The 16,816-nt window shown below is 44.2% G+C and overlaps 1 protein-coding gene across 3 annotated transcripts in view; it reads left to right on the top strand.

Moving 5' to 3' along the window:
• The window catches only part of Xpo6 (exportin 6), a 97,017-nt gene that overhangs the window by 76,322 nt on the left and 3,879 nt on the right, over positions 1–16,816 (top strand). For all 3 annotated transcript variants that reach the window (XM_029547714.1, XM_021205397.2, XM_021205405.2), the window contains 8 exons: positions 1,908–2,000; positions 6,467–6,611; positions 8,653–8,799; positions 9,515–9,704; positions 12,576–12,731; positions 13,759–13,873; positions 14,039–14,210; positions 15,404–15,565. In XM_029547714.1, the coding sequence (XP_029403574.1) occupies positions 1,908–2,000; positions 6,467–6,611; positions 8,653–8,799; positions 9,515–9,704; positions 12,576–12,731; positions 13,759–13,873; positions 14,039–14,210; positions 15,404–15,565 (1,180 nt within the window). The remainder of the gene's footprint in view (positions 1–1,907; positions 2,001–6,466; positions 6,612–8,652; positions 8,800–9,514; positions 9,705–12,575; positions 12,732–13,758; positions 13,874–14,038; positions 14,211–15,403; positions 15,566–16,816) is intronic.

The raw sequence follows: 16,816 nt of genomic DNA, 5'->3' as shown, positions 1-16,816 counted from the left end.
AGAGAGAGAGAGAGAGAGAGAGAGAGAGAGAGAGAGAGAGAGAGAGAGAGAGAAGGAGAGAGAGAGAAGGAGAGAGACAGACACTAGTATATGAGAGAAGACTTTCCTATAGTTTCATGATCTGACTAGCCAGTGTGAGATTACCAGTGTTCTCTTCTAGGTCACATAAAACTTGATATTACAGTTGATAAACACATAGTAAACTACATATTTAATGTACACATGATTTAAGGAGCTAAACACCAGAAAACAGGGAGAGATGGCTTAGTTATACTGTAGAAGGCAAAGATAGGAGGATGGCTAAGACTTGCTGGCCATCAGCCTAGGTGGGTGTATCAAGAGAGTAAAGTGAAGAAAGCTAGACTAGACCACTTAGAAGCCACCGATGGCCTGTGTGCTTGTGTGGCTCACATACACAGCTGTGGGTTAGCACTTGCTGTGTGCAGTGCTGTGCAGCTCACTGATAGTTGCTTTCATCCCTCTTATAGCAGAATCTCTTTCTGAAGCTCTGGTTAACGACTTGGCTCTTCACTCTTGCGATCTTGACTCTGTGGCAGTGCCCTTCACAGTGTTCTCCAGCCCTCAATCCATTTATGGTTTCCTTTTAGAACAAAGTCGTGCATTCCATACATCTGAGAGGAACATTTTCCAGAGCACAGGCTTTCTTTCTAAAGTGCTAAGCTCTTTCAAGATGGTGACACCCCCCCCCCCCCCCGCATGCCTTGGCCTGGGACCAAGCATCGACCCCTGTAGTTACCTCCTCAGTTGAGAGGTCTGCTTGCAGGGTTGTGTGGAATTGGCCAGAACTTGTGCAGTGCTGTTGTGCTTACTCAGCTCGGAGGGCCTTGCTGCATCCTCAAGGAGCTCTGCTGTGCCTGGTGCCGCTCACCATACACAGTGGTCCATGAATAACCTGTACGCTCACTGCTCAACTTCTAGAAAGAGTTGCTCCCCGCATCTGTTTCTTACAGCGTGTTATCATCAATTTATTACCAACAATTTCTAATCTTTAGAGAAGTTGATAGAATTTTATGAGGAGAGAAGGAGGGAGACAGAGGATGGATGGATATGAGCCAGCCACCTAGATTCTAGATTCTATAGCAGATATTTTACCCTTTACTATATATTGACCCATTGTAAACATTGGAATGATTTTAAGTTTATCATGCAGATCTTTAGATAAATTAAATTGTCAAAAGAGCAGGCTTGATTCCTTAAAGTATTTTTTTTTTCTTTATAAAATAGTATATATAGCTGGGCAGAGGTCATGTGTCTAATCACAGTATTTGAGAAGCTGAGGCAGGAGGAGAAGAGGACCATCCTGGGCTACGTGGCAATACATTGCAAAAAAAAATGTGTGCACACATGCACATGGCATTAGATATTCATAATATACAACCTAGAAATTAGAAATGTAGAGAGGAAACAGTAGTCCATATTCTACCTGCCTCCTCCATCCCCTCTAGAGTAAACTGCACTGGCATGTTCTTCTTTTTCAGCCTTTCCTCTGTTGCCTGTGCACATGTGAATGTCCCTCAGTGTGTGTGTGTGTGTGTGTGTGTGTGTGTAGATCAAAGGACAACTTGTGGGAGTAGGTTCTATCCTACTATGATCAAACTCAGGTGAACAGGCTTGGTGACAGGTGCCTTTACCCACTGAGCCATCCCACTAGATGTTGTTTTTAGGCTTTTTGATAACATAAATGCTGTGGTGCTTTAGAAAATGGTTTTGTATATAACCTTACTTCACAGCTCTAGCTATTTTCTTGGAAAGAATTGGAGATCCGATTTTTTTTTTTTTTTTTGGTCTGAAAATTAGCTGTTGGGTTTTCTTTGATAGCTTGTTCATTTTGTTTGTTTTGGGCTCTGGTGCTTGATGCCCTTTTTCACCTATTCCTTTGTTAACAGGTTGGTCAAAGTTACTCTGTATGGATCTCAGATAAAACTGTACAACATTGAAACAGCTGTGCCATCAGTGTTGAAACCTGACCTCATTGATGTGTAAGTAAAGAGTAGTGATTGTGCCTTCTTGAGAGATGTTGACCCTACCTCCAGATGAACTGCAGCAACCAACAGTAGTGGCTGCCACACATAAAGGGAAAGCTCTTTATCTGACCCTAGAAAGACAGATTGTTGAGTATGGCGTGGTAAATGTAATTGGTTGAACTAAAGAGAGCAGGGATGAGGCTCTACAGGGCAGGCACTGCAGGAAACAGCAGGGAAGGGCTGTGAAATTGAGAATTGGTGAGCATTAAAGGTACCTGGGAACACCTGGGCCCTGTGTCTCTCACCCTGCACAGAGTTCACAGTCACTGACAGAGTTGGTAGATAGTGGGAAACCCCAACCATCTTACACTCAAAAGATGCACCCAACCAGGGGCAGGGGATTTATGTGCTTTTTCCTCTAATTAACTCCAGTTCTGTTACTACTTGGTAGCATCATGCAGGATTTAACCCCCATGATATCACATCTGCATCTGCTTTCCAATGCCAGCTGCTGCTCCAGGTGTGCTTCTTATGCTGCAGACTGATGGCTGGAAGTTGGGATGCCCATGTCTTCCTCTACAGATTGGTTAATTTGCTGTAGTGAGTCTCAGAACTTGGCAAGACACAGCTATGTTTATTAGAAGAGATGAGTAGAGAAAGATTTATGAGGGGTTCTCAAGAGCCTCACTGTCATTCCTGAGTAGACTCCCTCCAGGAACCTGCATGTGTTCTGTGATTGAGAGGCTCCCCAGTTCACATAATCCCCTGGGGGTTAGTGTGGAAGCTTGACTGATTGCTTAAGTCATCAGGGAATCCTTTAGTCCTTTTACCTCCTCCAGAGGCTGAGTGTGGCTAAAGTCCCAACCCACCAAGCACATGGGTGGTTCCCCTGGCAGTTTGACCTTACCCCTGGCAATCTAGGGACTTTATAGATTAATTGCCTTGCTTAACATATGCTCAGGTGTGTTGGAAAGGGTTGTTAAAAGTACCAAAGAAAGACTGACTATTCTAAAGCTATTTCTGGAACTGAGGGCAAAGACCAAGTGTTTTCAAGCAAAAGATGTTCTTATTTGAGGAAACATTGTAAGGACCATGGGAGCTATACACCAGCAATTGGTCCAAACTCAAACCTGACGTTTTCCTTTAGATTTTAAGTTTGCAAGGATAGCATGGGGCCCAGATGTTTGTGTATTAAATTAGAATCTCAGGTTACTTTGACACTTGACTTAAGATACTCATGTAGAGTATGTAGATTGGGGAAGTACATGGAAGGGTTAGCATCTGGAGACTGGAAATAAAACCGCATCCTGTTAGACTGCCCAAAAGATTTGCTCAGGTCTAGAGTAGAGACTGATAAACCATGACAACCCCCCCCCCCCACCCCACCCCACACATACACTCATCTACTCATCTCCACCCCCATTTTAAAAGTAGCCAGAAGAGGAGGATTAAGCTGCAACAGTTAAGATCTTTTTCCCTATCCTGGCTGAGGTAACAGTTAATGGAGTAGAAGAGGTACTCCAGTGAGTAAACAGAAGAAACAGACTTCTTCATAGAGACTGAAAAGAGGAAGTGAAGAATGGGCTGGGATAATAGAAATATGATGCTTAGCACCCAGCTACGTCAAGGTATCCTTTGTGTAAAGATTAAGTCAGAGGAAACTCATGTCTTTTGAAACTTCCCTCTGGGAAGCTTGACTGCCAACTCTGGTTTTGCATTTAGCAGACAGGTAAACAGCTATGTTTTAGTTTGGAGATGAGCCTTTAGCTGAGTCTGTTGGAACTGACAGTGAAGCGTGCAGTTTCAGCATGCTCTATTGGAACACAGCCATGGACATTCATTTGCATAGCAGCTGGGGCCACTTTGTACACCACAGCCACAGCTAACTAGCACTAGCTAAGAGTGTGTGGTCTGCAAAAATCTTTGGTTTTTATAGAAAAAGCGTGGCTAGACAGTGGTGTTACACACCTTTAATACCAGCATTCAGAAGACAGAGGCAGGAGAATCTCTGTGAGTTCAAGGCCAGTCTTATCTACAGAGTGAGTTCCAGGACAGCCAGGGATTCATAGTGAAACCCTGTCTTGAAAAAAACCCAACCAACCAAAAAGAAAAAAACCCAAAACAAACAGAAACGGAAAAAAACCAAAACCTTAAAAACCAAAAAGGAAAAAGAAGGAAAGAAAAAAATGTTATTTGCTTCAGCTGAAAACTAAATAGAAGAGACTTGCTTACTTTAGTCTTCTATTTAAAACGTGTTACTTTCCTCTTTGAGAACTAGAGGAATCTGTGTGGCAACTCCTGAGCAAGATGTCAGTTGGCTCCTGATCAGAGCAGCTTGCACAGGCAGGGTTGCAGGACGCTTGCTTGAGAGCCTTCCTGCCTCCTTGAGGAGCTCTCTGGTGTATGAACTACATTGACTGAAACACTTAGATTCCAGCTGCTGGCCTTGCTGGGCTTCCTAGTTAGGTTCTTAGACTATAAGTAAACGGTAGACTGGTCAGTGGATTCTGAATGTGAAAAAGATACCAGCTCCTGTTAAGACTATCTACATTTTCCTGCTTTGTGCTACTTAGTTCCTTTTTTTCTTAACAAAAAGTTACAGATTTTGAAAATCTGTAAAATATAGTTTAAAAAGAGAAAACAAACAAACAAAGAAACTGTAGAATAGAATAAAATACCTTCATTTCCCTGGAGTTAACGATTTTGGTTCTTCGGATTTTTTTTCTGTGTGTTTGCATACTTTTTGTTTGTTTTTGTTAAACAAGTTGATACATTGTAGATAGGGTGTTACTTCAGGTATTTCCTAGGAACGGGGTTACTTAATAGAACTATATATTACCATTATAATCACTTAAAAAGCTGCAAGCTAATATCTAATTTACACACACATAGCTGAAGGTTTGATCATGATCCAATAATAAGTCAGTCTCCTGTAATCCAGAGTAGTCCCTAGTTATATATGATTTATGAGTGAGTAGAGGTGTGTCAGAAAGAAAGAGGCAGATAGATATCATGGAACCCAGACCTTAGTTTACTGTTTAAGGAATATTCTACAGTCCAGATTTAACAAGGTTATTCTCTGTTTCAGCCTTAGGCTAAGTGTTTGTAATAAGATGGCTGCATTCTATGTCTTTTGTCTTACATCATGTCAGTAATGTAATCTTGGATCATTGTTGATGCTGTTTAATTTTGGAGTGATTTCTGTCTTCATCCTAGCTCTGTCCGTGGGCAGACTCTAGAAACTGTGGCACTTCAGCTGCCTGCCCCTCATATCTAAGACCTGCTGTTTAACATAAAATTTCTCCACGAAAAGGAACCAGAACTCCTTTGGGGAAATGTACTAAGTTTTGGGGCAGGGTACTGTTGGAGAATGCTGTAGAGTCAGTAAGTAAGGAAGTGGTTCCTGAATGTGTCTGGAGTATTAAAAAACACAGAGGAGCTGGCTTTAAGGGATTTTTTTTTCTGGTTATACTTAGTTAGAAATAAAACAAAACAGTAAAAATCCATATAGTCATATTTTTTTAAAAGATTCATCAGTTTGCATTGACAGTTGTAACAGTGATCGAAAAGGGGTCTTCATGGCACCCATCTGATGGGGAACTCTATATTTAGATCTTATCAGAATATCAACTCAGATTGTTTAGTGGTGACTGTAGAAAGGCTGGATGTAACTGTGTTGGCTAGTGTTTTGAACTAGATAGACTTCTGCCTTGCCTCTGTAAGACCTGCTTATCATCTTTGAAGAGCTGTGAGCTTTGGAATTGTATGTGTTCTGTTTTCCTGTTTCTAACTGACCTGGAACAGACTATGTAGACCATGTTGGCCTCAAACTCAGATCTGCTTGTTTCTGCCTCCAAGAACTAAGATTAAAAGATATACCCGGCATGTTTTGGGGTTTTATTTGCTTATTTGGCTATTTTCAGTGTTGTTTTTAAACAGGGTTTCACTTTGTAGTTGAGTCTGATTTGAACCTGGAGCGTTTGTTCTCATCTCTGGAGTACAGGGGTCACAAGTGTGCCACCATGCCTGGTTTTATTGTGAACTTTAAGTGTGTATTTTATAAATGTGTGATCCAGAGCAGCCTTTGCAGAAACTAAACACCTGGATGCTCTAGGTGGACAGGTACTTAGAGGGGAAGTTGAGCTTTGGAATCTTCTGTCAAAGCTATATAATACTGTTACTTATCTAGACCATAGTAAATTTTTAGTTTTTAAACTTAGCACATTCCCCTTATATTTGTTATCTTCTTAAATAAACTGTGTGCCACAGAAAGATTGAGATCTGGTAGTTATGTAGGAACTGCAATGTGTGTTCATCTCCAGACAGTGTGAGCAGGTGATTGATGTCCATGCTGTCACCATGTCTTAGAGTGCTCTGCACAGTGCATGGAGTTCTTGTCTTCTTCCCCATGGAGGTGGAGACAAGCTCATGCCACCAGACTCACCTGGCTCTCTCGGTCACTGCTTCTTTCCTTCCCGCAGGCACGCTCAGTCACTTGCGGCTCTCCAGGCCTACTCCCACTGGTTGGCGCAGTACTGCAGTGAAGCCCATCGACAGAACACACAGCAGTTTGTGACACTCATCTCTACCACAATGGACGCGATCACACCTCTCATCAGCACCAAGGTCTTAAGACAGAAAATGTTGTACTTTTTACCTAAGTCTAACCCTCTCTATAGTCCTATTTACCATAAGACTAAATGCTATCCTGACTGGGTGGTAACAACTGGATTGCTTCATGTTCTCTTAAATTTTTTTTTTTTTTTTTTTTTTTTTTTTTTGTATCACATTTATTTGTTCGTGCATGAACTCCACAGCATGCCTGTGGAAGTCAGAGAAGACCTGGGAGGAGTCGGTTCTCTTTCCTACCATGGTTGTCCTTGAGGTCAGACGTAGGTTATCAGGTTTGTGGTGGTGAGGGCCTTTCCCCTCTGAGCCATTGTGCCAGCCCTCAAGTGTATTTTCAGTTGTAGTCTACATATGCTCAGGTAGGACTTTTAGGCTTTCCTCATTGTAAAAGTACCTACTCAGTTCTGTTGACTAAAAAGTTTTGCTGCTGTTTGATCTCATTCCTTGAAACAGCATTGCTCATAGTCAAGACTGGTGACAGTCCTTTTAGACATGTCTCTGTGGTTTTATAGAGTTTGTAGATAGCTGCAGGCACTGATGTTGTTCCCTGCATGCTTTGTTCTCTCCTCAGTACACAGCAACTTGAGTATTCATAGTACCCAGTGTTGTTTCCTGACAAGAATGTGCTTTGACTCTCTCACTGATGGGAAGGTGCTCCCTTTGTCTACTCTTGGCATATGCTGGAGATCTAGAGTGGTTGTCACAAGTGACATTGCTAAGTAAATGGTATAGCTGTGTAAAATGGACAGAGCCTAGTAGTCCTCTAACCTAGTAAGATTGCTAACCTGCATGGCACATGCATTCAGGTGATCTTGCTATCCTTGCACATGCAGGCAGTGAGTTCCAATGGGAGCTGTGTTGACTTTCATAAACCTGTTGTATTCATAATGGTGATTTCTAAAAGTTCTTTTGCCCTTAAGGAGTATGTTCCATAATTTCCCTAGCTCTTGCTCCACTTTTAGGTTAATTCCATTGGGGGAAAGTGAACTGGGAATTTAGCTCAGTTAGTAGAGTGCTTTCCTCATATGTACGAAGCCTTGCATAAAAACCTGAAATCCCAACATTCAGGAAAAGAAGTAGAACCAGGTCATCTTGACTGCATAGTAAGTCCAAGGCGTCTGGACTGCATGAGATCTTGTGTTTCAATTAATAAATATTTCCAAATATATAGATTTTAAGAATATAGCTTTATTTTGTTATGTAATTTCCTTAGAATAAGTAGACTATGGTGTTAAAGGTTAGAAATATTTTGTGATTCTAGGAAATTACCATTATACATCCTTCATAAATAATTCTACAGACCTTGAGTCTTTGGTGTGGTGGTTCTCTTCAGTCTTACCCATGTTTGGTCCATACTCTAAAAAGCTTTTTTGGATGCAAGCATGGCTATTGGGGTGGGGTGGGGTGGGGTGGGGTGGGGTGGAGAGAGAGAGAGAGAGAGAGAGAGAGAGAGAGAGAGAGAGAGAGAGAGAGAGAGAGAGAGAGAGAGAGAGAGAGAGAGAGAGAGAGAGCGAGCGTGAGTGTGTGTGTGTGTGTGTGTGTGTGTGTACAGGCAAGGCTGAGACCAGTTTCTAACCACTCCTTTCCAAGAACTTTTATGGTTTAGAAATTGCCAGTGATTTGAACCAAGTTTTTTTAGGCATGTTGAGGTGACAGAAATAGGAGAGACTAGGAGACTGCTGAGATTATATGCAGAAAGGAAGGGCTGAGTGGGACCCTGGCTTCATGACTGCTGCTGTGTTTGAAGGAAAGACTTGGACAGCATACGGTGAAGCCACTGTGTAATAGAACAGATATATGCAAGTTGAGGGTTGGCTGGGAAGAAGGAAAAGAATGATGCGGACTTGAAGGCAGCAGCTAGAGGTGTGGACTAGAGGACTGTGATTTTGTTTGAGAGTCATCTTAGGAGCCGCTGCAGACACATCCTTCAGTGAATGGTATAGTTAACAGTCTAACTGCTGCCAGCTGAGGAAACTCTCCAATAGCAGTCAAACAGAAGATGAAGTAAACCAACATGTCACATATCTTCTGTTTCTAGGTCCAAGACAAGTTGCTGCTGTCTGCGTGCCACCTGCTGGTCTCATTAGCCACCACAGTGCGGCCTGTCTTTCTGATCAGCATCCCTGCAGTGCAGAAGGTGTTCAACAGCATCGTTGATGCCTCTGCCCAGCGTCTAACAGACAAGGTAGGACACATCCCAGTTAGCACTCTTGGAGCTCTGGCTGAAGATCTGGGGAAGTGGAGGCAGAAGAGGCTGATTCCGATTTTACATTCTGAGTTGAAAGCCACCTCAGCTTCACAGACTTGCTTCTGTGGGGTAGCGTTGGCACAACTTACTGGTTTCTCTGACTCATGGCCAAAATCCTGATTCAGATGGGAAAACTTCCTGTGCTCTGGTTCAGGCCAGTCTGGCTTATATTCTCACACACTTTTGTTCTGGGGTTGAGAAACTATTTAGGAGGCTCAGAGTAGTTAGGAGCAGGAAGTGGAAGAGGTGTGTGGGTTTACAGACAGGTTCTTCAGAGACCTGAATGTGAGCAAGAGAGTGTTCTTGTGAGCCTGTTCTTAGTGCTTTTTTGTGGGTCAGAGGGCAGCATCAAAGGCTATACTAGAGTCTATATCTACTGAGATGTCTCCCTCTGTGAGGCTTCGACTGCCAGATTGAGCAAGGTAAATACCAGCTAGGCTTTTGGGGGCTGACCCTGTACATTGAGACCCAGATGTGGGGTTACTTCTGTGTTTCTTTTCCTGCCTGGGTACCTTTAGGTAGAGCATGACCAGGCTGTAAGAAAGACACCTAGGATCTGAAGCCGAGTGTATCAGGTACTAAATGTGTCTCTATTGGTTACCAGCTTTCACTTCCTTTTGACCTTTGATGGATGCCTTTGGGTTCCTTCTAGGCGCAGGTGTTGGTTTGCCGTGCACTTTCTAATACCTTGCTCCTTCCGTGGCCAAATCTTCCTGAGAGTGAGCAGCAGTGGGCCCTGCGCTCGATTAACCATGCCAGCCTCATCTCTGCACTCTCCCGGGACTACCATAGCCTGAAGCCCAGTGCTACTGCCCCCCAGAGAAAGGTGCCACTTGATGACAGTAAGTACCTCCTGTGTAGACATTTGCACCTGAAGCCCTTGAAGTGAATTCCTTTGCTTCACAGAAAAGGCTCAGACCGGTAGATGCTTACCAAAGGGATTAATTCATTAGTACATCTGCTGGACATACTTCCTGAGTGCATTCCCCTATCTGCTAGCTAAGTGTTGGAAACCTAAGGAAACCCTCTGTGGACGACACCGCCTGTGTGCTGCCTCCATCTATAAGCCCTAGGGTGACTGTGAACCTATTTCAGATTCTTGTGTGAACTGTCTACTGAGTGGCCTTAACCTTTTACAAATAAAAACATTTCAGAGGTTTTAGAAGAACATGTGCCTTCATATATAATACTGAGGTGTGATTGTTTACATTAACAAGGAGAAGAAAATGAGACAATTCTAATTCAAGGAAAAAAGGATCAAGTTTCTCTGAAAAAAAGCAAATACAAAATATTTTTAAAAATAGAATACATCTTTTCACATCAGGAATAATAAAACACTATTAGATGGTGTTGCTTGTAGAATAATGCCAACAGGGATGCTCTGTGAGATCTCACAGGTGCTAATAAAGAGTGCTCTTTTTGTTAGTGTGAGTGAGGTAGGTCTAACTGCATCTCAGGCTAGCTTAGAATGCAGGTAGTCAACTTGTCATCTTTCTGGCTCACTTTTTCTTCATGGTAGCCTGCTGGAACCACTATTTTTCTTTGGGTTTTTTTGAGATGATTTTTCTTGAATTCATCACATAGACTAGATTAGCTGACCGTTCAGAGAAGACCTGTGGCAGAGACGGTGGTAGAGGTAGAAGTCTGAATGGCTAAGTCTGAGGCTCTGTACCGCTTTTCATTCATTCTCTCTCATTCGCTCTCTCTCTCTCTCTCCAGGGTTTCTCTGTGTAGCCCTGGCTGTCCTGGAACTCACTTTGTAGACCAGGCTGGCCTCGAACTCAGAAATCCGCCTGCCTCTGCCTCCCGAGTGCTGGGATTAAAGGTGTGCGCTTCTCATTGTCTCTTGCTTTCTGAGAATAAGGTCTTTAATGCTTTGGTTGTTGTATTTGTTGTTACTGCTGTTATATTATTTGAGGTAGACTCTGTACAGCTCAGACTGTCCTGGAAGTTTTGATATTCCTGCCCCTGCCTCTGAGTGCTGAGTGTACAAGCATATCCTACCTGCCTGCCTGACTTTCATGGTTTGTAATATACTATCTGTGGGTAGGCCACAGTCACACATTTACCTATGCTTTCAGTCTATTTTATGTTTTGGTAAATAGGCATTGGTCCTTAAATTTTGTCCTTGAGTGTCAGACAGATCTAATTTTTGTTGCTACACTCCATTGTTTTAGCCCCGATACCTTGCCCTTTATGTCTGGCACCCTGTCCTTCATGGGCTCTTAGCCTTATCACAGTCTCTGAGCATGCACAAGTTTGTGCTTGCTTCTTATCAGTGGTGTCAGTGCCTTTTGTTTGTTCTTGTGCCTCCCTGTGACCAGTCTTCAGTGATCTAGCCTGTGGTGAGTCATTGCCTTCCATCCATTGTCCCGTGAGGGGACATTATCTGGCCACTGTTTCAGATGAAGAAAGCAGAGCTCAGCAGTTAGTTTCACTAGAGGAACAGAGCTAACATTGCACACCTCCTCAGCATGCCTTCTTCCTGTCACACCGTCCTCTGATTGAAGCTTTAGCCCACATAGGAACCAGTGAACTCTGTGAGGTTCAAGACAGCCCAACGCATATTGGAGGTTTGATAGTGGCTCTCTAAGCTTCAGTCTGGACCAGCCTATGGAGTTCATCAAGGCTGAGCCTGCTAGGCTTGGACTGAGTCAGGCAGCCTCCACTCATGTAGGAGAATGATGACAGCTTTCTTTTCCTATGGCAGGTGCCCCGCTAAAACTTTGTCCCTGACCATCATAAGAACCTAATAAAGTTGGGTCTTTTGGGCCTGACTTGGATCCTACCCAAGGTATAAGCTGGCTCCGGACCCTCTGCTGCTCACTTCTGATGTTGGCTAGTCACTGCCACCATTCTCTGTGCAGTGTAGAGAATCATGCTGTGAACTTATATGTCAGTGTATTGCTATAGTTAAATATGTTGCCACTAATAAAAGATAAGTATGTATACATTATCAGACTATAGACCTGATAGGCCAAAGATTGATAAAGCAATTTTTCCTAAAGCCATCACTATTACATTGCATGGTAGGCTGTGCCTGTGTGGTTAGCAGGGTGGGTGCTGAAGGGAGATGAGTCAATTCTCCTGTGTTAATTGCCTGATCATTTGTTTCTTCAGTCTTCTTATCAGCTTATAGGATATTTGGTTGGCCAAGTTGGTGTTTTATGGAGAAGCAGGCGTGTGCGTGTGCGTGTGTGTGTGTGTGTGTGTGTGTGTGTGTGTGTGTGTGTGTGTGTGTATGTTTGGGAGTGTCTCCTGAAGCCTAGGCTGGCCTCAAACTCAGCTCTGCAGTTTGAACTTCTATTCCTGTCTCCTGGGTGATGGAATTGAAAGGTACACCACACCCAGTTTTTGTATGATTCTGAGTATGGAACCCAGGACCTTGTGCTTGTTAGGCAAGAACTTGAGCTACATCCCCAGCCTATCATCTATTTGATTTATTGCTAGAGGTAGATGAGGAGAAGGCATAAGTCTAAGTGTACAGATAGGAGGACAACTGGAGTCTCGAAGGTAAAAAGGAAGAGGAGAGAGATAGGACTTGGTGCCTATAGGGTCATATAATGAAAGAGATAAATTCTACTTGTTATTAAGACTTCCCTTAAGTCTTCCTGGTCTCTCCTCTGCAAGATTCTTCTCTCCCTTGTGTATGTCCCCTCTAATTATACCGTATCTCAGGCAACACATAACTGCAGCTTCATCTTGACTTACAGCCAAAGTGATTATTCACCAGACACTTAGTGTCTTGGAAGATATCGTGGAGAATATTTCTGGGGAATCCACCAAGTCTCGGCAGATCTGCTACCAGTCACTGCAGGAATCTGTTCAGGTCTCCTTGGCCCTCTTTCCAGCTTTTATCCATCAGTCAGGTAAGAATTGGCTCAGAAGCCTGCCTTTTGGATGATGGTGTTCATAAGGGCCAGGTTGCCTGCTTAGATCTATAGAGCAGCTGGCCTGGGCTGTGCTCGGTGAGGGCACACACACAGACAGAGGCAAAGCTATGCCATCTTTGGAAAGTCTGGAGAGATGAGCAGAGCCCTTGGTGTCGGCCTGGTGCCTGTCCTGTGACATGGAGTTGTTTGCAGCCTCCTGCCTAGTTTGCCTTTGTAAATTAAGGTGATTGGGTGAGAGAGTAGGCGTCATAACAGACAGGAAGGAGAGGAAAGAGGAAAGGTGGATGCTGCTTCCTTAGCACCTGGCAGATGTGCTTTTCTAAACCACTGTCAGTGCTGCTGTCACCCTAGACAGGTCTGGCTCTTCTGAAAGCATTCACAGTAGACTCGTTGGTGTTAGGCAGCGGAGCCTAGATGTACTGATTGCATCTCGTAAGCACTTTGTGTATGTAAGAACCAAAACGTCCCATGTGACTGACATTGACATTGTGACCTGGATATGGAACCACACTAACCAGAATCAATAAGTCCATTTGGTGGCCCAGGGCAGTGTGACCTGAGCACTCTGTCATTATCTACTTTTATCCACTTAACCTTGACCTACTACAGCGATGATTGGTCTTAGAGGGAAATGCCGAGGTACTCGGGTGTTGACCCAGTTGGATAATTTCTTGGATGTGAGCATAAAGTGGTTCATTTTCACCGAGAGTGCTGACCATGCTGGATGTGGGACAGTGTGCTGGGTTTCATGCTGAGACAACTCCATTTCCTACTGTGAGCAATCAGGCAGCTGTTCCCAGGACCAGAGCCTTGTTCTCAGCAGGCCCTTAATCATCTTCCACTTTCTGTCATTGGCTCTGATGGTGCTGGGGACATTTCTTCCAGTAGGAGAGATTAGAGAGAGATGACAGTGCAGATTGCAAAGGAAAACTGATGAAGCCGGAGCTGTCTTGGGTCCCTGTGCACGTGGTGTTGACTGTTGGCCTGTCTGTCCTTCATTTAGATGTGACTGATGAGATGCTCAGCTTCTTCCTCACCTTGTTCCGAGGCCTTCGAGTACAGATGGGTGTGCCTTTCACAGAGCAGATCATACAGACTTTCCTCAACATGTTTACCAGGTAACCACACACCCACTGCCCAGTGCTTCAGAGGCAAGGAACAAGTCTGCTACAAAACGCAGGACTTCCTGCTCCTCTCCCTCGCTTGCTGTAATCGTTGCTTGTCATGCTGGTTCCTAAAGAATCACTGTGAGTTATTATTCTGTGGCTTCCTCTTGCCTGCAGAGAACAGTTGGCTGAGAGCATCCTCCATGAAGGCAGCACTGGTTGCCGGGTGGTGGAGAAGTTCCTGAAGATTCTACAAGTGGTGGTTCAGGAGCCTGGCCAGGTGTTCAAGCCCTTCCTCCCCAGCATTATTGCGCTGTGCATGGAGCAAGTGTACCCCATCATTGCTGAGGTACGTAGGGAGGGAGGACCCCATGGTGCCTCCTTACTGGGAGGAAGGGGAAGTGCCTTGTGTTTTAAATCTCATTTATGAGTTCTTTCAGTACTCTTTTAGTTTTTGGGGTCCTTCCTCCCCCCAGAAATGGGTACATCATGCACATACATACACAAAAAATCAATAATAAAAATTATTTCTGGATACTTAGGGCTTTTGAATGCTCATAACTCATAGCTGGAGAGGTGGCCCAACAGTCAGTACATACTGCTCTTTCAGGGGACCTCTCTTCCTCTCCCTCCCACCCCCAAGAATGCTCTCACCTTGGTAGTCTTGTTAAGGGTTGGTTCTTATTGATAATTCAGATAGGGCTTTTAGTGACAGGCACCGACTGTAGCAAGACCAGAGTAAGTGTAGACACAGATGGGATGTTACAGCAGTAGTTGGGGAATGGGAGCTGATCTTACAGCTTTCTCTATGACCAAAGTCCAGAGCCCTGGGTTCTGAGACACACATGACTCTGCAGCTTACAGTCACAGAATTCTGCAGCAGTGTTGGGAATGATGTAGCTTGTGTGCTTGCTGGTAACTTGAACATTTGGGCTTAAGTTAGGAAATCGTGCTTCAGTGACGCCCTGCTCGCTCAGAATACTGATGCTGGCTGCAGGAAAAGGAGCCACACACGGCAGCAATTAGCACAGCATGTTGCCTCCACTGGGAGACCTTTAGGTTTCTGGGATTCCTAAGTGCTCTTCAGACTTGCTTCTCTTGAGTAACAGTGCTGCTTTTAGGGCATCTTACTGTCATTAGTCTCTCAGGTTGCATAAAGGTTAGCTAGCTCACTGTTTCCATCCCAGAAGAGGGTTGGACATAAACTGAAGATAGGACCAATCAAACTGGCTGTATTCTGAATAGAAAAATCCATATTTTCATTGTCTTTGCATGTTGTAGCCCTTCTTCCTAGTGTTTAAAGCTGAGATACTTGTTAGGAGGAGACTCCTGGTACTCATCCTAATGTCTCACGTGTAGTCCCGTCTCTCTAAGCACTCCTGGTGAACTGCCCCCTCAATAGCTCAGGGCCTTCTGCATGGGAAGTGGCAGAAGTGTGGGTGGGATATGAATACTGGCTACTGTCTGGCGCCTCTTAGGCTTCTGTGGTGGTCTCCAAGCTGCATGGAGGGAAGATGCAGTGTTGTGTGGATTTCTCTGCAGCGCCCATCCCCTGATGTCAAGGCTGAGTTGTTTGAGCTCCTCTTTCGAACTCTCCATCACAACTGGCGGTACTTCTTCAAGTCCACTGTCCTAGCTAGCGTGCAGAGGGGCATCGCTGAGGAGCAAATGGAGAATGAACCCCAGTTCAGTGCCATCATGCAGGTACGGTGGAGTGCTTACTTGTGAAGCTGTAATGTGCCCTGAGAATATGGAGGCCTTGTTCCTGGGTGCCACCTGCATTCTTGGCCCATGTCCCTTGGGTTCTTTTCGAGCATGTGGCCCCCTTCTTTGAACCTGGCCCTACAGCAAGTGTGGGGTCACACTGAACTCTGACCCTGTTAGTCTTTAAGTTAGTGTTTTGGTGCTTCAGTCTCTTCATCTGTAAAGTGGAGTTAGTACTGCTAGTTCCTAGGAGCTTTGTGAGGTAAATGAGAATGCACGCCATGTACATGGCATGGGCAGATGCGTGTGACATGCCCATTCCCTTCCTTTAACAGCATGTAAGGAGGAGCCTTTGATGGGCGTGGTGATGCATGTAGTTCCAGACCATGTGGGCTGCAGAGTGAGACACTGAGTTTCATAGTTTGGCAGTTTCTTACAATGTTACATATATGGCTGAATATATGATCTAGCAGTCTGAGGTAAATGAGAATGTATGTTTATACAGCCTGTACAGACGACGCTTGCATCTGTTTTCATGATTGCCCTAGACTGGAAACAGTCCAAATATTCACTAGCTCTGAAAGGGTGAACCCACTGGCCCAGACGGGCCATTCCTTAGAAGTAAGGAACATATCACTACAGTGGAGATGAACATATGTTGTGCTAGATGGAAAAAGACAGACCCAAAGGCTTTGCCCAGCCCAGCTTCCGTAACCCCGACTTTACGAGATAAATCCCATTACTATAGCAGCAATGACAAGATTCCTTGCACAGCCAACAGCCCTGGGGTAGAGTAGCCACTTGATAGAGGAAGGATTCCTATAGGCTGCTAGCTCCTCTTGTCTCTGATCAGTTAAATTGGATGGAGGAATTTTGTTTGTTTAGTGTTTTGTGGATTGAGGAATTATGTGTTTCAATTTTCTTTTGAGCTAGTAACTTTCATTCCTAGACATTTTACTCTAGGTAGTTTACACATATGTTCAACCCAAAGCAGAATGGAGTGATTGAGAAAGAACCTCTGAGGACTTGTAGCCTGTGAGCTACGGGCACTAAGGAGCTGGAGAGTCCCTGCAGAGATTGGCTAGGTAGGCAGGTGGGCTATTGCTGTCTGCTCAGATTGCTCAAGGATTTGGCTAGTATGGGTGTCTTAATTCAAAGATGGGTTCTTGAAAAGATTTTAGAACAGTAGTTCTCAACCTCTCTAATGCTATGACCATTTAATAGTTCCTTATGTTGTGATCTCTAAACATA

The sequence above is a fragment of the Mus pahari genome, chromosome 1 (genome assembly GCF_900095145.1).
Source record: "Mus pahari chromosome 1, PAHARI_EIJ_v1.1, whole genome shotgun sequence".
Lineage (NCBI taxonomy): Eukaryota > Metazoa > Chordata > Mammalia > Rodentia > Muridae > Mus > Mus pahari.
The sequence above is the reverse complement of the archived record's forward strand: the minus strand, read 5'-3'. Positions and strand labels throughout refer to the sequence as shown.